The sequence below is a fragment of the Gymnoscopelus braueri genome, assembly GCF_963280865.1.
Source record: "Gymnoscopelus braueri genome assembly, chromosome: 21".
NCBI lineage: Eukaryota > Metazoa > Chordata > Actinopteri > Myctophiformes > Myctophidae > Gymnoscopelus > Gymnoscopelus braueri.
Genome location: NC_137623.1, coordinates 18,805,623 through 18,830,572, shown reverse-complemented (window position 1 = coordinate 18,830,572; position 24,950 = coordinate 18,805,623). Strand labels below are relative to the sequence as shown.

At 43.8% G+C, this 24,950-nt stretch overlaps 1 protein-coding gene across 4 annotated transcripts in view; it reads right to left on the bottom strand.

Moving 5' to 3' along the window:
• Positions 1-210: 210 nt before the first annotated feature.
• LOC308077634 (NLR family CARD domain-containing protein 3-like) overlaps positions 211-24,950 on the bottom strand; it is a 47,483-nt gene continuing 22,743 nt past the window's right edge. For 2 of the 4 annotated variants that reach the window (XM_080418439.1, XM_080418440.1), the window contains exons 7-15: positions 24,504-24,549; positions 23,734-23,811; positions 20,681-20,815; positions 20,480-20,557; positions 18,104-19,871; positions 17,112-17,282; positions 15,532-15,705; positions 9,723-9,778; positions 211-3,399 (exon numbers count right to left, since the gene is read on the bottom strand). In XM_080418439.1, the coding sequence (XP_080274565.1) occupies positions 2,855-3,399; positions 9,723-9,778; positions 15,532-15,705; positions 17,112-17,282; positions 18,104-19,871; positions 20,480-20,557; positions 20,681-20,815; positions 23,734-23,811; positions 24,504-24,549 (3,051 nt within the window). In that variant the 3' untranslated portion in view covers positions 211-2,854. Of the gene's footprint in view, positions 3,400-9,722; positions 9,779-15,531; positions 15,706-17,111; positions 17,283-18,103; positions 19,872-20,479; positions 20,558-20,680; positions 20,816-23,733; positions 24,349-24,503; positions 24,550-24,950 lie in introns of all 4 variants that reach the window. The other 2 variants (XM_080418442.1, XM_080418441.1) reach the window with 1 other exon arrangement.

Sequence of the window (24,950 nt, the reverse complement as noted above, 5' to 3'; positions counted from 1 at the left end):
AAATGGTTTCAAGTGCTTGTTTTACCCACTTCGGGTGGTCTGAGGCAAAAAGGGAACATTATATATTTGTTCGCAGACCCCCACTTAGGTAGGCAAAGTTTCGGAGCATTTTGAGCACTTTTCAAAACCAAAAGTGAATAAATCCACTTTTGGGTCTGATGCATTTGTTCGCAGACCCCCACTTAGGGAGGCTGCGCGAAGTTTCGGAGCATTTTGGGCACTTTTTAAAACCAGAAGTGAACAGATCCACTTCCGGGTTGCACCATTGAGCTCCACGACCCCTCAGAGAGTGTGTGGGTGAAAAAAAAAGGGGCCAAAAGGGTTGTTTTTTTGTGAATAACGTCGCAATGGTAATGCGTAACGGCAAAACTTCCGAGCACACTATTCCCGGCCAAGCCGCACGTTTTGATGTATATATTGCCGGGGTAGTGTAAACCGTGCGGCAGTTACGGACGACCGAAATTTGCAAGGATAAATAAATATTATTAAGTATGGCGGAATACAACACGTGTTTTGCCATTACATGGCAGGCACACTTAATGAATTAATAAGTATGGCGGAATACATTAAGTGTTTTGCCATTACATGGCAGGCACACTTAATAAGAAAAAACAATGAAAACACAAGTGCTAGAAAATGGATCCTAACCCATTTATAACCGTGAGAAGGTGCAAATGGAACCAAATGGACCTTAACCCATTTGTAATTGTCAGGCACAAATAAAATAAAATGAATCCTAACAATTCTTTTACTCAGAGAGTGTACAAATAAAACCAAATGGACCCTAACCCCTAACACTGAGAGGGTACAAATTGAACCAAATAGACCCTTACCCATTTGTGACTTTGAGGATTTTACTTTACAGCTGTTTCTCCCTCAAGAATTTTCGTATGACGGCACAATGTGTTGTGCGCTTGATTGAGTGCATGCGTGCATATTTGTGTGTGTGCGTGCGTGCGTGCGTGTGTGTGAATACATATTTGTTTATAGTTCAGTAGGCCTACTTTATATTTCATATTTTTAAACATTCTAACAAAACAATTTGTGGGCACAAACCATTTTCAGATGGGGGTCCTCGACCAATATATATTTTAATTTGGGGGTCCTTGACATGAAAAAGTTTGGGACAAATAAAATAATGGTGAACCTTGAGGTATTGTCAATCAGTATGAATCTTACACAATCATGAGGTGATTAATCACAATTCTTTGTTATGTATTAAAAATATAAATAATGAACAGATGTGCTTTTCAAAGAGAATGATACAAGTTGAAGTTTATTGTCATAACAATGTACATCATTAGCAGTCATGACATTCTTGTCCAAATCAACTTGACATAGTAATACAAATATGAGTATAGTGAGTGATTACATCGAAACAATATTTGAACAGATATCAATGGATCCTGACATTTGTAACTATTAGAGGGTACAAATAACACCAAATGGATCCTACCTAACCCTTTGTAATTCAGAGTGTACAGAATGGAACCAAATTAATTCTAACCCATTTAAACTGTGTGAGTGTGAGTTAGAGTTAGAGCCAGGCCTCAAAAGTATGCTAATTGGTCGGGCCGAGCCGAGCCTCGGGCTCCATGATTATATTTTTTAAATATTTTTTTTGTTTTGTTTTTATAATATATTTTTTAATTCTGTTCTGTCTGTCTGAATGTGTATTTATCTGTTATGAACATGGCGCTGACGGCGCTGACTGACTGGCGTTAACTTGCACTGTGCTGCTCACGCAGGCAGCAGAGTGAGAGAGAGTAAAAAAAAAAACGTGTTACACACTCGCCCCATTCATTTCAAGGACAGAGGCCGCCGGATTAGACCCGGGGCGAGTGTGTCTTGGGACGAGCGTTTTTCCATTCCAGCCACCATGTGCCATGTGATTTAATTCACGGCTTGTTTACAAGTCGAATTTGGGGAAACAAAATAATTAGGAGCTCAAAAACATAATGAAAGGATACAAGAGATATCTGTGCAACAGCTGCAAAGTGTGCATATTTAAGCAAGTATTTTAAAACAGTGAAACCTACCGAGGAAAAAGAACCAGAAAGTGATTCTGCGACTCCAGTTCAAAGTAAACTATTAGCGACCACGGGAGTCCTCATAAACCCAAAGATTAATTGTGAATCATTATAAACAAACAACCTCCTGTTGCTTCCAAGTTGGGGGTCAGTTTGACTCAAACCGAAGGTGTTTAAGAGGAGGAGGCGGAGAATATGTTGCGACCGTCAGAGATCAAAGGATTTAGCTGTAGCAGCGTCAGTCATTCTTAATGACAGGACCACTGGACTGCAACATTACAACACTACGACCAGGTAGGGTGTACTAGGGTCCAAATGTTTCCAATTGGACTGCACCAAACTTTTAACTCTATGATGACCAAACCCTATCCATCAGATTCAAAGTAGACGTATTATTTCTCGAGTCGGTCTCAGACAGTCAGGGGCGGAGGGGAGACGGAGACTCGGTCGAGAGAGGCAGATAAATGCAGATGATGCATTGCATTGCACACTGCACAGAGGTGTGTCGTCGTGTGAGCAAGACAAGGATTTAACTTCATTTAAATCAGCACAGTGTAAGCACAGTGTAAGTTAACGTCAGTCAGCGCCGTCAGCGGCATCTTCATAATAGATAAATACACATTCAGAACAGGAAAAAAAAAATACAAAAAAGAATTCACATATTTTTTTCCCTTTTTTTTTCGGGCTTTCGGGCCTAACATGACGGTAATAGTCGGGTTCGGGCCGAGCCTCGGGCCGGCTCAGTCGGGCCCAGTTAGGGCCGAGCCTTAATTTTCAGGCCCGTTGAGAACTCTAGTGTGAGTGTTCCTCCAGGACACAGGATGCTACTGTACCTCCTCTCTCTGACACACACGAACTGAGGAGTCCAGAGACCACACCCTGAACCCAGCATAGAGAGGTTTAGTGAATGTGGATTGGAAGGTGTGCAGGTGTGTCAGTGTGTCAGAGGATACTGTGTAGAAGGACACAGTGGCAGCAGGCCAGTCAACATACACTGCTACTCTACCGGAAGTAGAGGAGGGACGGACTGGGAGGACAGTTTTCTTCTTATTGTGAAACACAGTGTACCTGTTATCACCAACACATACCAGACTCCAGGACTTGTCATTCGATCCAAACCGACTGTTTTCACCATGTCTGTTGATTCCTCTGTATGTCACTGCTATCTCAACACATCTACTCCACTCTACCTCCCAGTAACAGCATCGAATTAGACTCTCTCTACACAGCACCTGTGGCCAGTCTTTAAATCTGTCTGGGTGATCAGGATACTTCTGATCCTTCCACACACGTGCCACCTCTCTGTTGTTCTTAGACAGAGAGAGCTCTCTGTGTGCTGTGTTTGGATCCAGTGTGAGTTCACACACATCTGAAGAGAAACAACATACAATGCAACACCAGTTTACAAACAAAATACTTAAGAATAATGTGTAAATATTATTATTAATGATATATGAAAAGAATATAATTCACACGCATTAACCACTTATGACGTATTTTATACTTAAGATATTCAAAAATAGCCGATCTACAAGCTCACAGTGTCTCGCACTGCGACACGCTGTGAGCTTGTAGATCTGCTATTTTCTTTTTTTTTAAATAATTTTTAACCCTCGATTTTGTAACCCGGTGCCAATTTGCTAAGTGATCCTGGGCACTACACTCCCCCCACCAGCCTAGGGAGGCCAGGGCCGAGCTCATGCCTCCTTCAATGCATGAGAGCCAACTGACCTTCTTGTCACCTGACAGGGGGGAGTTTCCCTGGTTGGACGTAGCGCGTGGAAGGAACACGTAATTCCAACCAGTTCCCTTCCCCTCCATCAGGCGCCCCGGCTGACCAGTGGGAGGCAGTATAGTGACCAGGATTACTACATGTTTTTGTGAGGGTATTAACTACCCCAGGAGACACGGGGAGAACATGCAAACTCCACACAGAGTAGGCCCTTTTGCCAACCCCACCTAGGGTATGGGCGCTGATGACGCGGAGGAGAAGACACGCCCCCAGCACCCACAGCGTCCCCGGCGGGAACATGCAAACTCCACACAGAGTAGGCCCTTTTGCCAACCCCACCTAGGGTATGGGCGCTGATGACGCGGAGGAGAAGACACGCCCCCAGCACCCACAGCGTCCCCGGCGGGAATCGAACCCCAGGACCTTCTAGCTGTGAGGCGACAGGGCTACCGACTGTGCCACCGTGCCCCCTTTCTGCTATTTTCATTTTTGTAATACAGTTTTGCGTGCGTGCGTGCGTGCGTGCGTGCGTGCGTGCGAGCGTGTGCGTGTGTGTGTGTGTTTGAAGTAGGATAGTATCTCACTTGCTGTTTGATTGAAGTTAATGTTCTTGGTGTGTGTGTCTGTCTGTCTGTCTGTCTGTCTGTGGTTCACATGGGTTTGTGACACAAACCCGGCACGTGCGTGCGTGCATGTGTGTGCGACTGTGCGTGTGTGTGTGTGTGTTAATTATTATTATTTCAAAATATTCAATATCAAAAGTGTCCCTTAAATCTTTTTTTTTTCACAAATTAAAAACAAATTCATCCATAAATAAGAAGTCAATTCTTAAGTAGTGACACGCACGCACGCACGCACGCACGCACGCACAAACGCACACACACACACACACACACACACACACACACACACACACACACACACACACACACACACACACAAACCCTGTCTCTGGGTCTACACAACACGTCCCATCGTGACGCGTTGTGAGCTTGTAGATCTGCTATTTTCACTAGTTTGGGTCCAATTTTTCATTTGCTATTCAGTTATAGCTCTGGCCAGAGTCACACACACCGGTGTGTGTAACATACTGTAACAAATGTCTATTTCCTGTCACTATACTACAAAACGAGTGCTGACTAATCATGTACATATATTACAAGATGCTCTTGTTTTGAAATAGTTTTTCCTCGTTTTTAGAGGAAGTGTGTTGTGTTAATGCTGCCATCATGTAAACTCGGAGGAAATATAAACAATAACTCACACATGGATTATAAATGCAGATTTGGGCCAACGTTCGTATTTACGATATGAAACCATGCTCCTGTGACTTAAACAATGTACAGTAGGCTGTGTGTGTGTGTGTGTGTGTGTGTGTGTGTGTGTGTGTGTGTGTGTGTGTGTGTGTGTGTGTGTGTGTGTGTGTGTGTGTGTGTGTGTGTGTGTGTGTGTGTGTGTGTGCGTGTGTGTGCGTGCGTGCTTGAAGTAGGATAGTATATCTCACTTGCTGTTTGATTGAAGTTAATGTTATCTCTTGGTGTGTGTGTGTGTCTCTGTCTGTCTGTCTGTCTGTCTGTCTGTCTGTCTGTCTGTCTGTCTGTCTGTCTGTCTGTCTGTCTCGATAAAGTGAGTAAAGGGCCACACATTGGACTATTGAATTGAATCTTGAAACAGTGCTGAATTATGTTAAAATGAATTAATTTGATAAACCCACAGACTACTTTATATATTATAATGTTTTACAGCTGTAGCCTACTCTGTATCACTCACATTATCAAACATATTCCCTATAAGTCTTATTCCTTCCTTAATGACTTTTTTAATAATAATATTTTGAAAAAGTAATTAAATGGTGAAAATAGCCGATCTACAAGCTCACAACGCGTTGCGGATATTTTCACTATTCTAAAATGTTTTTCAAAATATACCCCCACGGGTATGGACTAGTAACTTATAAGGCATAAGCCGGATCATATAAAATAGGGCCCATTGCATTATGTTATAAATATGGATCCATGGCAGTTTCACTGTCACAGCATAAACATTTAACATTTGAGAACATGCAGATGGAATATGGAATGCAGGTATGTACTAAAATCGTACATATGTATTAATTACTAATAATTAATTGGAGTTGAGTGAAATCACACACGCGCACACGCATACGCACACGCACTAGCCCTGTCTCTGGGTCTAACAGTGTTCCTCCTGCATGCCTCCATGACATGTAACTTAGATGTTGGTACAAGCATGCTGCATACTTATTGGCTCACTGACACTGATGAGATTTAGGTATTAATGTTGGTAATGAATGGCAAGACATACTTTGGTAATCAATGTGATCCAAGCAGTTTGGCCGATGCCATAAAAATATCACATGTCAGTACCCAGCCCTATAGCACCCACACCAACAGCTGTTTCTTTGAACTGACCATCACTTGGTGTCGCCCCTTAGCTTCTTACATTTTCTCAACTTTTTTTTTCACCAAGTCATAGAGTTAATTGTCACCAGGTGTCTTGTCTTGTCGTGTCATGTCACTTAATATAGCACAGCTACCATTGAATTAATGCATGCTGTCAATGCAGTCAATCTGCACCAAGGGCATATTGACTGGAGTCGGTGCTGGTGTGTCAGTGTGTGCCTTTTTTCACCTTATTAAAACTATCTACTGTAACAATGTGAACTAGACGCGTCGCAATTCTGGGAAATTGCAAAGTGTGGTTGCGCCGACGCCGGTCGCGGCCCCTCCCACTAAAGAAACAGGCCCCTCCCACAAATGTAGCAGGCCGATGACATCGTCATGTCACTCATGAGATCACTTGCTTTTCTTTTTGAGAGAACTGAATCCCCCAAAAATCATGTTTTTGTGTCAAACGGTTACATTTTGCGCATTTGTGGCGCCCCCTATGGGTCAAAGTGGAAATGCTTTTGGGTATTTGTTGAGTAAACCATCCTCGACATGTGATTCAAATTTTGGATTGACTGGACGTTTCGTTCGCGTTTTTAGGCGTTTTTTGTAAAACGGGTCCCTCCCGTTAACTTTGGAATCCAATTACGGCCGAACGGTATAGACTATCAAAATTCCGCTTGAATGTGTTTATCGCATGGGTCCATAGATCATGTGTACCGATTTTTGTGAGATTTGCACAAAATCTGTAGGAGGAGGAGCTAAAAGTGTGTTTTGAAGAAAATTCTAAATGGCGGAAAATCTATCCAGACGGAAATGGGCGTGGCCTATATGGGGAGTTGTGTCGTGACCCAAGGAATCCAGGGGAAAAGTTTTTTTTATTCTACGACCTACAGTTCAAGAGTTATAGGCCAAAAGGTAAAGTGGGCTGTTATAGTGCCACCATGTGGCCAACTGGTGTGATTCTTTTTTAAATAATTCTGCAATAAACTATTATCCTCCCCTCCAAGTCTTGTAACTGTAGCCCTTACGGTTTCCGAGAAACAAATACTTGAATGGGAGTTTTTGCAATTCCCATTAAAGTGGATGGGGAAATTTAATGCACTAATAAATCAATATCAAAAAATCTATCCAGACGCAAATGGGCGTGGCCTATATGGGGAGATGCGTCGTGACCCAAGGAATCAAATTTTGGAATCGAATTTTGATTTTACGACCTACGGTTCAAGAGTTATAGGCCAAAACGTAAAGTGGGCTGTTATAGTGCCACCATGTGGCCTACTGGTGTAATTCTTTTATTAATAATTTGGCAATAAACTATGAACCTCCCCTCCAAGTTCTTTGACTCTAACCTTTATGGTTTCTGAGAAAAAAATACTTGAATTTGAGTTTTTTCATTTTTCCATTAAAGTGGATGGGGAAATGTAATGCACTAATAAATCAATATCAATTAAACTATGTAACCAATCTCTTAGCAAAGTACAAGCACACTATTCCCGGTGAAGCCGGTCATTATGACATATGCCACGAAATTGGGAAAAATAAACTGTGGGAGGAGTAGCGAATGATAAAAAAAAGTTTATCTAGAAAGTGGAATAAAGTCGGTAGAGTACTATAGTCTGGTTGACCACACTAATTAAACTCACATTTTCACTGAATCAATGAAAAATGTATGGTGCAAAGGAGTACATTTCTTGGGGTGATATAGGGTTGTGTGGCCTTCTTCAGTGCTGTCTATGGTAAGTTGTCACAAAGTAGCGCTGAAGTTTGGAAATCCCCAGTGTACCCTGTGTCTGCTTCGACCCTGCAGAATAAAGCCTACCCAAGACTAAACCGGTGTTTTAAAAATAAACCCCAGGAAATCGTTTTCTCAACCCTTTTATTGTGTTAGGGTCATTTTTTTAACCCGTTTTCAAGTTTAAATAGGTAAAAAGTACCCTTTACATTTCTTTATTGGAACAAGGCTTCATGATATCCTCAGAAATAGCCATTTTAACGCAACAAAATTATTTATCATAATTAGTGTGCAACCAGACTATAGTTATAGATGAACTTTATTCTTTCTTTATTTATTTCTAGATACACTTTATTTTGGCGCGCTATTTCTCCCACAGTTTATTTTTCCCATATGCCATATGTCAAATTGACCGGCTTCACCGGAATCGATGGCTTGTACTTTGCTAAGACATTGGTTACATAGTTTCATTGATATTGATTTATTAGTGCATTTAATTTCCCCATCCACTTTAATGGGAAAATGAAAAAACTCAAATTCAAGTATTTATTTCTCAAAAACCGTAAGGGCAAGACTTGGAGGGGACGTTCATAATTTAGTGCGAAATTATTTTGAAAATAATTACACCAGTCGGCCTCATGGTGGCGCTATAACAGCCCACTTTACGTTTTGGCCTATAACTCTTGAACCGTAGGTCGTAGTCGTTTTTATTCTACGACTCGTAGAATAAAAACGCAACTCTCTATATAGGGAGTTGCGACATGGGAGGCGCCACAAATGCGCAAAATGTAACCGTTTGATGCAAAAATCATGATTTTTGGGGGGCTCAGTTCTCCCAAAAATAAAAGCAAGTGATCTCAGGAGTGACATGACGATGTCATTGGCCCGCTACATTTGTGGGAGGGGCCTGTTTCTTTAGCGTGAGGGGCCTATTTCCTCAAATCAAACGGCACGTGTCACGAACGCGGGATCCGATCGGCACCGAATTCGAATCGCACGTCACGCGGCCTCCGACGGTATTCCTTGAGTCCCGGTAGTCGCGGCCGCGACCCGCGAGCGGCGTCGGCGCAACCACACTTTGCAATTTTTCGTCTAGTTCTAATTAATTCTGATGGTCTCTATAAAAAAAGTGACACTTGTGGTGTTAGGGTCTGAAATGACCCGGCAGAGAAGTGTGGCTCAATTCCCCCCAAATTGTCAATATTCAATGTTTACATGTTTGAGAGTGAGAGAGACCTGTCCTCAATTAGCATTTACTATTAGGAGTAAAATAAAGTTTGAGTTTATGAAAAATAAATTACTTTTGACCTTCTATGGTATACGGGTCAAAAATTACCCTAACACACTATTTTGTCACTATTTTTAATAATATTATCATTTTTTAAAGTTAAAAAATGAAAACATTTTGTTTTAATGTTAGTCTATTATAGCTAGATAACATCATTATCCATTGTCTTCATTATAGGAAATGTAATGAGTGAATTTTTACATTTTTATAATTGAAAAAGAGATATATTGAAAGATGAAATCCTAACCCTAACCCAACATAATATTTTTTTAAAGTGTTTCCATGGATATGAATGCATAACAAAGCAGCTGTGAGGGAGAAAAAAATATATTAAAATAATGATTTAGTTAAATCACGGGTCAAATTTGACCCGCTAACACCACAAGTGGATGCAGGTTTCTAACACAATGCAAGGGTTAATATAATTAGTCTTCTTAATGTTGTTATGCTGCTATGTATACGAGCTGTACATCCACATAGCTGGATGTGTTCTGTTTGATTTCATGAATAAAACAGAATATACACTTACTTGGTGGGCACCTCCTTAAACCTCGTTTCAGCCAACAAACTCCTCCATGGACAACACTAGGGGTGAGGGAGAGACAAAGTCAGGCTAGCATGTTCTATTGATGATAGAAATGATAATTGGTAATAATTTCACACTATTAAACATTAAACAATCCTATATTAAAATTGCCTAGAGACTCGGCCGGTGGACGGTGGACGTCACAAACATAACATCGCACCAAACTGGGCACCAACACTTAGCAGGGGTCTGCCATCAGAATAGCCACACCATGGACCACAGGCGGACCATTGCACCCCCCCCCCCGTGTTCCCATTGGCTGGGGTTTTAACAGCCATAACTCCAGTTCCCAGCGTGCTAAACGGACCAAACTCGGTAGATGCTCTTAGACGGCCAATAGGGACAGACTGTAGTTGCCGTTCGAATAGGCTGGGCTTTAAAAAGCCATAACTATAGGTTATAAAGCGTAACCCCGGTTCTATGAAATACAAAGCGAGAGGTCTCGCTATGGGAGAGCGCCCTCGAGCACAGAAGCATTTACTTGATATACTTCCAGACAAGATACCTTTTGACTGGATTCTGATTCGCTCCCCTGACTGGAGGTCCCGCCCTCCGCCTATATAGTCAGGGGGCGGATCTTCATTCAGTCCTTAGGAAATAGACTTCCTCTTCACGTCTGCCTTTAACATGAAGGGGGTTTTTGCGAGACCTCTCGCTTCGTATTTCATAGAACCAGGGTTACGCTAGTAACCTATAGTTCTATGTTCAATACTCCATTCAAGGTCTCGCTATGGCAGAGATTTGATAAACTCCCTTATTGTAATCCCGAAGTTCCACTGAGTTATACCAGCCCAAGGCATATCAATGCCTGGAAGTGACACTTAGGACTGCATGCGCCACCAGAGGCGCAGTGACCAAGCTGTAGAACCTAGTAAAGGTTAAGGGCGAAGCCCAGCTGGCGGCATCACAGATGTCCTGAATAGAGACACCTCTAGACAGGGCCCAAGACCCGCCATACCCCTCGTGGAATGCGCCCTCAAACCTACTGGGGGCACCATACCACTGCTGGATTAGGCCAACTGAATGGCCTACGAACCCAGCCGGAAAGAGCCTGTTTTGAGACTGGTTTTCCACGCATGTGCGGTGTCCAAGCCACAAACAGCTGGTCCGACTTCCTCGAAGTCTCTGACCTGTCAACATACACCCTCAGCACCATTACCGGGCAGAGACAGTGTAGTCTTTCCTCTTCCGGTGACGGGAACGGTGGAATGAACACTACCAAGGTCACAGGAGCACGAGGTGCGTGCGGGTTCTTGGGAACAAAACCGGGTCTGGTCTTAACTCTTTAATTGCCAGAGTTTTTATGAAAAACGTCAAGCCACTGCCAGCAAATACGAGTGATTTTACTAACCTTTGAAAAATCATAGAATATCTTCCGTGATCGCCATCCTTACGGTGATCCTTCCCCTCATTACACGCACAGGGGTCTCATAGAATCGAAAAAAATGTAATAATCCTATCGCGGTAATCCGTTCCATAGTTGCGGCCAGTTGAAAATAGCATGTTTCACCAAAAATACATAAAACACAGGAGCCGAGAAACAGAATATTTCCCAAATACTTTAACCAGGAAGTCAATGGAGCAGTACATCTTCGGATCTCGTTATCTCCTGGTTCTGTGTAGTCTCGCGTGGCCAGACTGTTGCCTCCCACAATTTTCAAATGTTTCCGGTCATACAGTCTGGGACTCGGAAGCTCTGATCATGATTAGAATATAAACCGGATGTGAAGCTTCCTCTCCACTTCCGTTTCGTCTTTACAGTCGTGCAAATTTATCCGACTATAAATCAAAATCATTTAAGTATATTTAGCTTGCTGCTTAGCAGAAATGGTAATTAAAAAAGAAAATGTAAAGATATTTTAAAATATATTTTCGTGAACGGAAGTGCCAGTTTCCTCAATCGAATTTCGGGAGTTGTAGTTCCAGACTCTATATAGCATTCGGAGATTGTGGAATAGTTGTCTGGCTACGCGAGACTAGGTTCTGTGTGAAAAAGAGAAAACAAAAAAATTTAAAAAATAAAAATCGTCGTTGGCAGGCTGAGCCATAGCAGAATTCGACGAGTTAACTCGTCCATGGCCACACCAAACCGCATACATTCACCCTGAGTGGACAGGACGTGAAGATCACTGACTCTTTTAGCCGAAACTAAAGCGAGTAGTAACACAATTTTAAGCGCCAGATGCTTCATGTCAATCTGGGACAGTGGTTCGAAAGGCGCCTGAGATAAGGCGTCCAGCACCAGACCGAGGTCCCAGGATGGTACCAGGGACTTGGATACTGGCAAAAGATTAATAAACCGTCTCACCAGGCGTTGTTGGCCCACGGTGTCATCACCTATGCCAACATGAAACGCCGAAATGGCCGCAAAGTAAACCTTTAGGGTGGCAAATGCCGTTCCTTTGTCCATCAGGTCCTATAGAAAGGAGAGGATGGACAGGGCTCTGGCACTCTGTATAGTCGCCATGACGTTCTGAGGCAGCCCTTTGGTGCTCAAATTAATCCCGTCGCGATCCAGGCCACGTCCCCTGGGCGCGGGCGGGGGGTCCCGACCACTGCCGGTAGCCGTGGCCCCAGGGCTATTGGTACCAAGCCCCCCAACACCCCCCGTGTCCATTCGCGCACGGGAGTGGGGAGGAACAGTGGGAGAAAGGCAAGCTGCAAAATGTTGGACCGCTGGCGTCATGGTTGAGCTGCTTCCCACACCAGAACGTAGGAGCGACATCTCACGTCGACTCCTGAGGCAAACAGTCCTGTCCAAGGTCGTCCAAAACGAGCCCCGGGCAGCCATGTCACGCCTGGGCACAGGGACCATCTCCGATGGTGCCCCACCCTGGACAGTACGTCCATCATCCCCGTCCGGGATCCAACCACGCATGGTGCTACTAGAGACAGCGATGGTGGTGTGCTCCAGATAATCGGTCCGTGTGCATACACGTGTGGTGCGTGGGACCGAACATGGTATCGGCCGTCGTAGGTGGCTCCCTGCCCCTGCAGGTCGGCGACCACGGCGGCTGCTCCGCCGAAGGCTAGCCAGGCCACCGGGCCCCCCCCAGGGGGGTGGGGGGGGTAGTGCCTCTGGTGGCGGAGGCGACACGCAACCTGTCTCCTGTGCGACGGCCAAACAGGGTCGAGGGACAGCACGTCCCCCAGGCCCCTGGACGTGTGCCTGTTTCCTCGTAGGAGGAGCAACACTGTTGTTATCCTGAAATTGAACACTCACCGGCACCCGTTCAGTGCCTTTGGCTCTAATATGGGCCATCTCCTCCCCTTCTTCTTCTTGCTAGAGAGTATCGGAGATAACAATCGACGTACACCTAGCGTCTGTATACCCTTATCACAGCCTGTACCCCCATCCGTTGCACGGAGACTGGGGGTCTCTGCGTGTGAGGGAGGGGAGGTTATACCTGTCTGTGTCCTACCAGGCCTGGCGCCATGGTGAACTCTGGTGGTCGCACAGTGTTCGGGTCAGAGATCCCTGTCATGACAAAATACATTCGTGCTTTTCTCATACTTTGTATTCGTCCTGCTGCCCTGAGAGGTCTCTCTGACTCTGGGGGCAACAGGTTCATTTTCCCTGTGTTCTGGGTGGTCACACATCGTACAATTAGCAACATCACTAAAATAATCAGGCAGTGATAACGTAGAACATTAATTCGATGTTACGGCAGGTGCATCATTACATGTAATGGTTGAATGTGCAAAGTCCTGGCCGCATGGCCTGATGGAGGACCGTGTGCACCCCGCTCGACCCGACTCCCAGAACGTGGGAAAACACACACCACCTCCCGACCCTAGGGCAGCTACTGCTGCTGTCGCCTACCGCGGTCACACTTGTGGGTGGCTTTGCGGCCCTGTTCCTGGGGCACGCCCCTGGGGGCTCGTGGTGAGCGGACATGTTGCCCTGCTCCCTGATTGTGGCCCCCGGATCTGTTGGCCGTGAGGGTGGGCGACACCGAGTGCCGTGGTCTGTTACTACGGTACGCTGGTGTCGGGGAACGACGGTTGGAGGTGCTGGGCCGTGAAGTCTTCCTGGGGAAGGACTCTTCCAGCGCCTTACCCTGCTCTTGCTTGGACTTCCAGTTGGCCGTCAAGATGGCGATGGCGTCCCCTAAGAGGCCGTCTTGCTTCACAGGCTGATTCAAGACGTTGACGGAGAGGCGGGAGAGATCCAGCCACTTTGCCCTCTCCGTGGTGACGAGAAACGCCATAGAGCGGCCGATGGCGGTGATGGCCCCAGCGGTGAGGTCTTTTGCAATGTTTTCGCGGGGAGGATGCGGCGTTGGACCGAGTCCTACGCCTAGTCCTTGACGCCATGCCCGTTAGCTCAGCCTCTGGGGCTTTGCTAAGGCCTGGGTGGGGAGTGATGTTGGCTCTGGGCCTTCACGTGACACTTGGGTAAACTCTGCGGAGGGTTCCAATCACGAGTTTCCCGTCGGGCTAGCCTTGGTGGCTAGTAGGCCGCAACACGTGGAGTCAAGGTTAGCATGTGGGCTAACCGAGCTGCAGCGTTGTCTAGCCTAGCAGCTATCGCTCGTGAGTCACTCGCTAGCTTCCGTGCTAACGAGTGCTACTAGTCTAAGCTGGAGTTAGCAAGCTAACTTCTTAGCGATCGAGGCTGACGTGTAACAACAAGGAGTTAGCGTGGGTGCTAGCTCAGAATTTGAAGGGAAAACTGTGTGTTTTATCACTTACGGTAAAAGTCAGAAACACCTGGATCTGTTCGGCGTCTCGTAGTCACAGAAATTGATCCTGGCCTGTTGAAACCTAGTTAAGCCAAACAAATCTTCGGTGAACTGAGGGAAAACGCTCTGCTTCCAGACGAGAAGAGGAACGAAAGGACTGAATGAAGATCCGCCCCCCTGACTATATAGTCGGAGGGCGGGACCTCCGGTCAGGGGAGAGATTCAGAATCCAGCCAAAAGGTATCTTGTCTGGAAGTAAATCAAGAAAATACTTCTGTGTTCGTGCTAGAGGGCGCTCTCCCAAAGCGAGACCTTGAGCGGAGTATTGAATATAGAACCCCAGTTCCCAGCATGCTAAACGCCCCAAACTTAATGGGTGCTCTTAGATGGCCAATAGAGACAGGCTGTAATTGCTTAAGCTCTCCTCCTTATGTGTTCCTATTGGCTGGCTTTAAACAGCAATAATTTCAGTTCCCAGTATGGTAAAGGCCTCCAAACTTGGTGGGTGCTCTTAGATAGCCAACAGGGAAGGGCTGTCATTTGCTGAAGCCCCAAACCCTTTGCTTTCCTATTTGCTAGCCTTCAATCAGCCACAACTCCAGTTCTCCGCATGCTACAGGCTCCAAACGTGGTGGGTGGTCCCACATACTTCCAATTTAAACACAAATTCCCTTCCTACTCCCGGTTTGTCGGATTGCCTTGAAACTTCACCCACACACTCTCTGTGGGGTGTGGAGTTCAATGGTTCAACCTGGTAGTGGATATAGTCACTTCTGGTTTTACCAGGAAGTGATCGTAGACCCCTACCTCCTGAACACAAGGTCGCACAGGTATGACAGTGGACCTGGGGACTGCAAGTTTATCGCTGCTCGGCAGCAGTGTTATAGCAGTGTTTAACACTTCAAATGGCCATACTTCGGTGACCATTGTTCTTATCGGCGCAACATAAGACTAGGTCTGAAGGCTGCGTAGCGGCCTGAAAATGTAGTACTATAAAGGTACAGTTTTAACCTATTGTAAACCTACTAGAGTACATTGACACTGAGTTACATCAAGTGTCTCCATACCTGAGAGCCTCCAGGCTGCAGTGTGGATCGTTCTGTCTAGCCGAGAGCAAGTCCACCCCGGAATCTCCTAGATGATTTTGGCTGAGGTCCAATTCTCTCAAATGGGAGGGGTTGGAGATCAGAGCTGAGGCCAGAGAAGAACAGCCTTTCTCTGTGACCAGACAGCCTGACAACCTACACACACACACACACACACACACACACACACACACACACACACACACACACACACACACACACACACACACACACACACACAGTGTGTCTGTTGGTAATGTTACAAAACCGCGGAACACCAGCATCAAATGTCTGGTGCTGCCAGTAAGTTAAGAAAGTAACTCTGTACAGATACTTCTCGAAATGTCATGTCAAATAAAAACTGGTCGGGATAATCCAGTATGAACCAATCGCCAAAGCGTCCAACTTTGGCCGCGCCCCCATCTCAGAAAACGGCTGTACTGAGAGGGCTTTCAGACTGAATAATGGAGTGAAACGAAATGAAAATTCAGGCTGAGTGTCAGGCTAAGTGAATGGGGTTGTGCCCTTAGAACCTGTCAGCACAATTAAATACACTTCATACCCTGTTATAGAACTGAGTGAAGTAGCAGCATGTCTATGAGATCAGTATCCCAACCTGATTGATTGATTGATTGATTGATTGGTTGGTTGATTGATTGATTGATTGATTGATTGATTGATTGATTGATTGATTGATTGATAATGTGAAACAGACAAGCTAACCTATATAAAGTGGGTTTGTGCTATTTTGGAGATGTCTATTTGCAAACCAAACTGCAGAAAATAGCAATAGACAACCACTATGTGCCAGTCAGTGTTGATTTTGTCAACTAAAACTATGATGAAAAATGTTCGTCTTCACTGACGAAAACCAAATAAGAACTAAATAAAAACTAATCTATGATGACTAAAACTAAGACTAAATATATTGACAATTTTGTCAACAAATAAAAACTAGACTAACATGTTAGGGAAGGACTAGTGGAGAAGAGATCCAGTAGAACTAAAAGACAAGTCATTTTATGCTTGGCTGCGCTCGGGTCTTGCGCTCTGAAAATAGCAGCTCACAACGTGTCGCGCTGCGACGAGTTGTGAACTTGTAGATCGGCTATTTTCAGCATGCAACCAAGTGTAAAATCAGCCATTACGACGCCATCAAGCCCCGCCAAAATACATTTTAGTTGACTAAATCAACTGTAGATTTAGTTGACTATAATCTTATGATATTTAGTCGACTAAAAGTAGTCAAAAACAAAAAATAAATCATATGACTAAAATATGACTAAAACTAAATGGAACTTTATTCAAAAGACTATGACTAAAACTAAATCAAAATTTGCTGTCAAAATCAACACTGGTGCCAGTAGACCTGATCAAAGCAGGCAGGTGGCTGGTGGTGCAAATTGTTGCCCTACTTGACCTCAGTTTTTCAGTATAATGGTGATTTGCACCTCTCCTACTACAAGGCACAGCTGAGTTGAAACAGTTGTAAAGGTACACTCCCCATGTATTTAAACAAGGATTGAAATAGTCACCTGTGGAACAGGTTCCGGAATACTGACCTGAGGACCTCTAGTCTACAGTGCTTACTCCCCAGTCCAGCAGAGAGCAAGGCCACGCCTCTATCCTGTAGATCATTGTTACTGAGGTCAATTTCTCTCAAACTAAAGCTGGAGCTGAGAACTGACGCTAACTCCTTGCAGCATCTCTCTGATAGGTTGCAGTTACTCAACCTGAAGGGGGGAAAATATTATTGTATTATATTGAAATAAAATAAGATCACATAATCAGGGGTGCACATAACCTTTTTGGTCTAGTTCTCAGGGGAGCGCCTGGATATGTTACTTGGTGCGCACCAAATAAAGAAATAAATACATTTTACCGCGGCACGTCTCGCAGGATGGATAAAAGAGGGATACATGGATAACTTGTCTGTGCAATGGTCTGCGTGATGCGGGACCCCGCTTCTTGTGAATGATTAGCACTCCCGACATTAACTCCAAGCCTCGTCAAGAGGGCGACTCCGATCCTGGCTGCTCCTGTTATCAATTGTTTGCACTATGTTGATGTGCTCTTTGCTTTTCTAATGTTTATCAAAAGCTGGGTGACTGAAATTATTTGTCCCTGTATAAAAGGCGCTGCTTTTATCCGCCAGATTGGGATGTTCACGGCATATTTTGCACCACATCACGATACGTTCATCATCGGTGACGAGTGCATGTAACGCAGCCAGCAGCTTGCTGTGTGCGCTGTGTCAGGATTCGAGGCCACACTCAAACATGTGCTGCATGCGTCCCATCCCCCTCCGCCTCCGCCCATGGGTGTGAATGGGACGCGTATGGGGTGGACGCGTGCATCAATGTGAATGTGTGAGTGTGGCTTCAGGAAGTAAATTCCTGTCCCCGCAGTCCCAGCTGTTGGTACGCGAGAGCGCCTCCCTTCGTCTGATGTGCAGCGTAGCATGCATTTTGACAACGAATGCGCACTTTTGCACCAGTTATGTGCACCCCTGCACATAATATTGGATCTAACCAGATATTATCAGTGCACCTACTGGGCTCTGTTGGAGGCTTTGACCACTGGCAGCAGCCTCAGAAGACACTGCTCTGAAGCAGAGTATTTCCTCAGGTCAAACACATCCAGTTCCTTTTCTGATGACAGCAAGATGAAGACCAGAGCTGACCACTGAGCAGGAGAGAGTTTGTCTGTGGAGAGACTTCCTGAACTCATGGACTGCTGGATCTCCTCCACTAGAGAATGGTCATTCAGCTCATTCAGACAGTGGAACAGATTGATGCTTCTCTCTTGAGAGGGATTATTCCTGATCTTCTTCTTGATGTACTCAATTGTCTTCTTATTGGCCTTAGACCTATTTCCTGTGTTCACATTAAGTAGTCGTCGTAAGAGAGTCTGATTGGTCTCCAATGAGAGGCCCAGCAGAAAACGGAGGAACAAGTCCAGGTGTCCATTTGGACTCTCCAAGGCCTTGTCTACAGCACTCTGGTAGAAGTGATCTTCCTTGTCTCTGAATAGCTTTGACAACTTGAAGGTCGACAGTACGTTGTCACCATTGTTGATGAATGACACATAGGCATAAAGAGCAGCCAGAAACTCCTGAACACTCAGATGGACAAAGCAGAACACCTGGTCCTCGTACAACCCAGACTCCTCTTTCAAGATCTGTGTGAATACTCCTGAGCACACAGCGGCATCTCTGATATCAATGCCATACTTTTTCAGATCTTCTTCACTGAAGATCAGGTTGCCATTTTCCAGTTGGTCAAAAGCCAGTTTTCCCAGAGACAGAATGACATCTCTATTCTGTGGAGTGCTGTCGGTATACTTTCTATTATTCTGTTTAGACAGATCCACCGTGAAGTGGAGGAACATCTCAGTCAGGGTCTTTGGTGTTGTTCCTTTCTCATCCTGTTCTCCTTTTATTAACACATTCTCCAGAACGGCAGCAAGGATGGAGCAGACGACTGGGATGTGACACAAGATGTGTAGGCTTCGTGATTTCTTGATTTGTGAGAAGATTGTTTTGGCCACATTCTTATCACTGAATCTCTTCATGAAATACTCTTCTTTCTGAGCATCAGTGAAGCCTCTCACCTCTGTATTCCTGTCAACATAATCAGTAGGTATCTGATCGGCTGCTGCAGGTCGAGTGGTTACCCAGATGTGAGCAGAGGGTAGTAGGTCTCCCTTGATGAGGTTTGTCAGCAGCACGTCTACGGAGGCTGGCTTTGTGACATCAGTCAATTTCTCATTATTCTCAAAGTTTAAAGGAAGCCGACATTCATCTAATCCATCAAAGATGAACACAACTCCGGACCCTTTAGAGCTGCAGATGTCTGCTTCCTTGGTTTCATCAAAGTAATTATGAAGAAACTCCATCAAGCTGAAAACCTTGTCCTTCATCCTATTCAGCTCTCGGAAAGTGAATGGAAACATGAAGAGGATATTCTGGTTGGCTTTGTCTTCTGCCCAGTCCAGAGCGCACTTATTTGTTAAGACTGTTTTACCAATGCCAGCCACTCCCTTGGTCATCACTGTTCTTATTGGTCCATCTTCTCCAGGTAATGTTTTAAACATGTCCTCAAAGCTGATTATATTTTCTGGTATTGCTGGTTGCATGGATGCTGGTTCAATCTGTCTGACCTCATGTTCTTTATTAACCTCACCACTCCCACCCTTTGTGATGTATATCTCTGTGAAAATGTCATTCAGAAGTGTTTTTTTCCCATTTTTTTTGAACAAAACCTGAAACTTCTCCCTCAGATTAGACTTGAATCGTTGTTGACACACAGCAGCAAGAGTTTCTAAAGGACAAAGAGCAAAGGACATCAGTAAGGGCATGTTATGGTAATTGTGGAACACAAATGAGAAGTGTTGGTGATTCTGAAGTTAACCACTTAAACTCTATACTTATTTGGGCCTTGTATTTAGTTGACCGGATTCCCTAGGGCTAAACTAAAAATATCCGCCGAAAATAGTTACAAGCTCAAAACGCATCACACTGGTGACGCTACAACGTGTTGTGATCTTGTAGATCGGCTATTTTCACAGAATGTTCACCTCAGAAGAGGGTTCAAGTGGTTAAAAGGGCCTCTGAACTAAGGCTAGTGTTAGGAATATCAGAATTGATAAAAGAAGACTACAGAGTAATTATTCCTAAGCAATAAAAAATGACAATCTATGATCTTCCCAGTGCGTATTGTAGAACATGTTTATACTTAGTACAGTTATTCGAATGTATCCATGTGTCATGTGTTGCCATCACTTTGTGATACTGTGATGATAAAGTTGTGAATAAAGACTTTCTTTTTGCTCTCTAGAGTGTTGGCTGTTCAATCATTTGATCTGTATTTTTGTAAAGAAAAAGATAAAACAAATATAATAAGTAAAACATCTCTGCCCATATTCTTACCACTTGCTTGACATTTTAGATCAGCAGGTGGGAGCGCAGCATGCTTGTTAGTTGAGTCTTCTGATGGACGTTCAGTTCCTGCAAAAGGAGAAGAGGATAATGAAGTTGGCTCAAATGGGACTCTTGTCATTATATAAGGAGAATTCATATTTTATCAGCAGAACTACCACATTTGCCTGGTAACCATTATACAGTATGTACCTCTGTCTGGGGAGCTAACAGTGATGTTGATGTTGACAGAACCACCAATGTGACCAGAGATGGTAGGTGACACCACTATGCCTCCACTCTGAGCTGTGATCTGAGCTGGAGGAACAGCAGGTACCACTGAAGGACCTGCGCCATAAAATCATCAGTGTAAAAATGAACCCATTCAATGTTACTTAGGGCGGATTCAGACTGGGTCCGATTGATTCAAACCATTCCCGAGTACGATTGGCCTCTCCCAGCTGGCCAGTATTCACATTGGCCAAGATCCGCACTCGAGACCATTTCATTCAACAGTAATGGTAAATATGTGCCTCATGGGGGCGCTGTGGACTATGGGGCTTTGGGAGATAGAGAATGTCATTCACAGAAGAAATGTCACTTGTCAGAGTCTCGAGTGAATAATAAAGTTTGACTGTGTTCCTGACGTTGTCTTGAGTTATAATAACAACAGATCAACAATACACAACCAAAGCAGTGTGTGCACTGGTCTTTGAATCCTCGAAATGTAACTCGTCTGTGTTAATATGATATTGGCGTCACGGACGCATCCTTGGTATTTTAGCAGTGACGTCACGGACTAAACCTTAGTATATTTATCCTTATATATACACGTTCGCTACCAGTGTTGGGCAAAACAGCGTTTAAATAATCGTTACAACGCCGTTACCGTTACCGACAATGAAATGTGCTCCGTTACTATGTCAAGCGTCCCCAAGCTTTCTGTTACCACGGGCCGGCGAACAGTGTGTGTGTGTGTGTGTGTGTGTGTGTGTGTGTGTGTGTGTGTTTGTGTGTGTGTCTGCGCTACAGGCTGGGCTGCTGCTCCTCCTGCTGCAAACATGACACAGTTCGAAAAAATACCAAGGATACGACAGTGATGTCTCTTACTTTTTGCTGTTACGCAACCAGGAAGTAACACGGAGTCGACGCTGTTCAAGCAGTGACATGTGACATGACATCACTTACGAATCCTTGGTATTGGTATCTTCATGGGTATTTTTTACACACAAACGCAGCGCGACGCACACACACAAACAAACTAACTTTAACAACCAGTAGAGAAGAGATGGCGAGTCACGACGATCAATCAGACAAGATGGCTTTCACAAATTGGCAGTACAAGCACTACTTCACCTTTATTGAAAGGAAAGGAAAGAATGTACACGTGAAGTGCACATTGTGTGCCGGGGGAAAGCGTTTGTCCACGTCTGTCCAAAGCAACTCCATTTAGGCAAGCATCTCTCCTTGACACATGCTTCCACTAAACTAGTGGCCAAAAACACAAACACCAGCGATGATGACGCCGCCACAGATGGACACGGTGCCACACCGTCCAAGCAGCAAAAGCTGGATTTTACTCCTCCACAAAAACTTGTGACACAGACTGAACTAAACGGTAGTGTCAGTTTTCCTAAGTGTGTGTGTGTGTGTGTGTGTGTGTGTGTGTGTGTGTGTGTGTGTGTGTGTGTGTGTGTGTGTGTGTGTGTGTGTGTGTGTGTGTGTGTGTGTGTGTGTGTGTGTGTGTGTGTGTGTGTGACAACTGGTCGTCTTAAGTTCTGAGACAGTTTGTGTCTTTAATTCACACTAGTGTTAAAAGCACTTTGTTGTTTAACGTTTACTTTTGCTCAAAGAAAATGTTGAAGTATGGACTGTAGTGTAGTCCAGTGTTTTTCTTTATAGTTGACAAATGTATGTGAACATGCTCTGTAAAGCTTTGTAAAGCTTTAAACCAAAATAAGGAAGAATTTTGACTAGCACAACTGTCACTGAATGGAAAATAGGTTACTTACTTTTATTTCAACATATTGAGACTTAAAAACTGGACTTTTGAGGTCCAAAAAGTTTGAGAACCACTGGTGTAGGCAATTACAAGTTTATTTCTCCCTCATGGCAAAGGTTATTATGTGTAAGTAGTACCTGTCTATGTTGTTCTACTCTATGCCCCTGGCTTGTGAAACCTGCTCCCAAAAACAATCGAAATTCTTTCACATATAACAACTTTTCTACGCAAATAGTTACTTTTCCTAGTAACTAGTTACTTTTACAAAAGAGTAATTCAGTTACTAACTCAGTTACTTTTTTGGAGAAGTAACTAGTAACTATAATTAATTACTTTTTTAAAGTAACGCGCCCAACACTGTTTCGCTACACATGTGTTTTTTGTTTATGTTTTTTCACGGCTCGCAGTACTCAAACACTAGCGGGATTATTATTTCTTGTCAACATTCAAGTAGAACTATGAGAAGGTATAACCCAGCTAAAATAATGTGTCATTATAACAAATATATAAATTATATATGATTAGCAGTCCACTTCCTCCTGTTGGTACGGATGGATTCACATTGCATCGTTCCGTACCCGAGTACGCATGATCCGGATCCGAGACTACCTCCGGAGGTGGTCTCGGGTACGGTATGGTGATCCGTTTCGGGGAACGATACGCAACATTCACACTATCACAACATCAGCCAAGTGTTCCAGGGTGCGCACCCGGGACCATAGTGTGAATCCACCCTAACTCTCAGAAATAGAAAGCTGATGCAATGATTACAGTTTTACATGACTATTGGAAATTAGAGAAGGAGTTAAAACAACTTATTGACGTTTTTCAAATGTATCCATTGCCACCACTTTGTGGTATTGTGATGATAAAGCTGTGAATAAAGACTTTCTTACAGCTCTCTAGTGTTGGCAGTTAATTCAATGTAAAGCAGGTAAAACTTATCTGCCCATATGTGACTGAATTCAACATTTAAAACATTTATTATTTTCATTTCTTATGAACTTAAGCACAAAATCATTGCTGTGGCTAGCTCTATTCTGACCCACATGTTGATGCATTTATTATAAATGTTCATATTTACATGTCAATTTAAGCTCTGACATTTATGTCACACATACTTTAGTATGTCTGGAGTCTCGATGTCTATTAACTCATTTTGGACGGAAAATTATTCTTCTGACTTTCTCTGCTTTACTGAACGATGCCATCTAGTGAGATGACTAGTCGTCCGTTAAAATCAATCACATATACTGTATATTACCTTTGGCTTGACATTGCAGATCAGCAGGTGGGAGTGCAGCATGACTGTTAGCTGAGTCTTCTGATGTAAGTTCAGATCCTGCGTAAGTAGAAGAGGATAATGGAGAGGACATGACATTCTTGAAATGGGACTGGTCGTTATAACATTATGACATTTGTATTTTTTAAGTAGAAAATATTAGCCTAACCAATATATTCAGCCTGTGGAGCTGACACTGATATAGCTATATTCAGTTAAAAATATCAATGTAATGGATGATGCATCACAATTCCTCCCAATTGATACCAGGTGTGTCTAATAATGACCTCATGGTAGCTGAAAGCCTGAAAAGCTTCCACTCTATGGGACTGTTGCTATAAATTATATAAAGGTTGCTACATTTACCGGCCATTTTCATTTTCAATTAATGTGTGTAAAAAAATGCTGCTTTGATGTTTATCCCCCCTTCAACTGGCATCAATGTATACAGTAGCCTCATTTGGTCCATGCTTGTCTCCTTGGCTTGAATCCTGGCACGGAACTCATGATGGACCATTGTTCCTAGACTATCTATTATAGCCATGACTGTGTTAACGTTTTGAATCAACTGGGACCTGTTCTGCATCACAAAATGTGCTGTTTGCAAGAAGAAAAATAAAAGAGTGGTTGAGAAATGCATCACAGAGTATGTCATTATATTAATGAAAGATAAACTCTGCATCTCTACATCCCCACATAAATAAATAGTACTGTAATAGCATTGAACTGTACCAAGGACGTAAAACTCTCACCTTTTTCTGCATCCATTTCATCTGAAGTTGAGTCGTCAACACCATCCTGTTGTACAAGTTATTTTAATCACTTTGTGCTTGAGCGCTATCGAACAACGTTAGGTCTTGTATGATATCGACTACAGAAGTGGTTTTCAACCTGAAATCCAACACCTGAAATGTGTGTTTGTTTTTTTTCCGATTGTTAGATAGATTGTATATAGCTATAACCATCTAGAGTTAGGTCTATGCTTAGATTTCAATTAAATGTCACCTCATAGCGATGCAGAGGTCACAGAGACACAATTGAACTAAAGATCAGTGAGGTAGGTTTTGGGTCACATAAAGAACCTTTCATCCATTCTATAGAGCTGGGGAGGTTTGGAGACATACGGGAAGATATGTTTCCTTACAGTTGTGACTAACCCACATTGTGTATTCCTCTGAAATGAACAGGCATCACTAAAA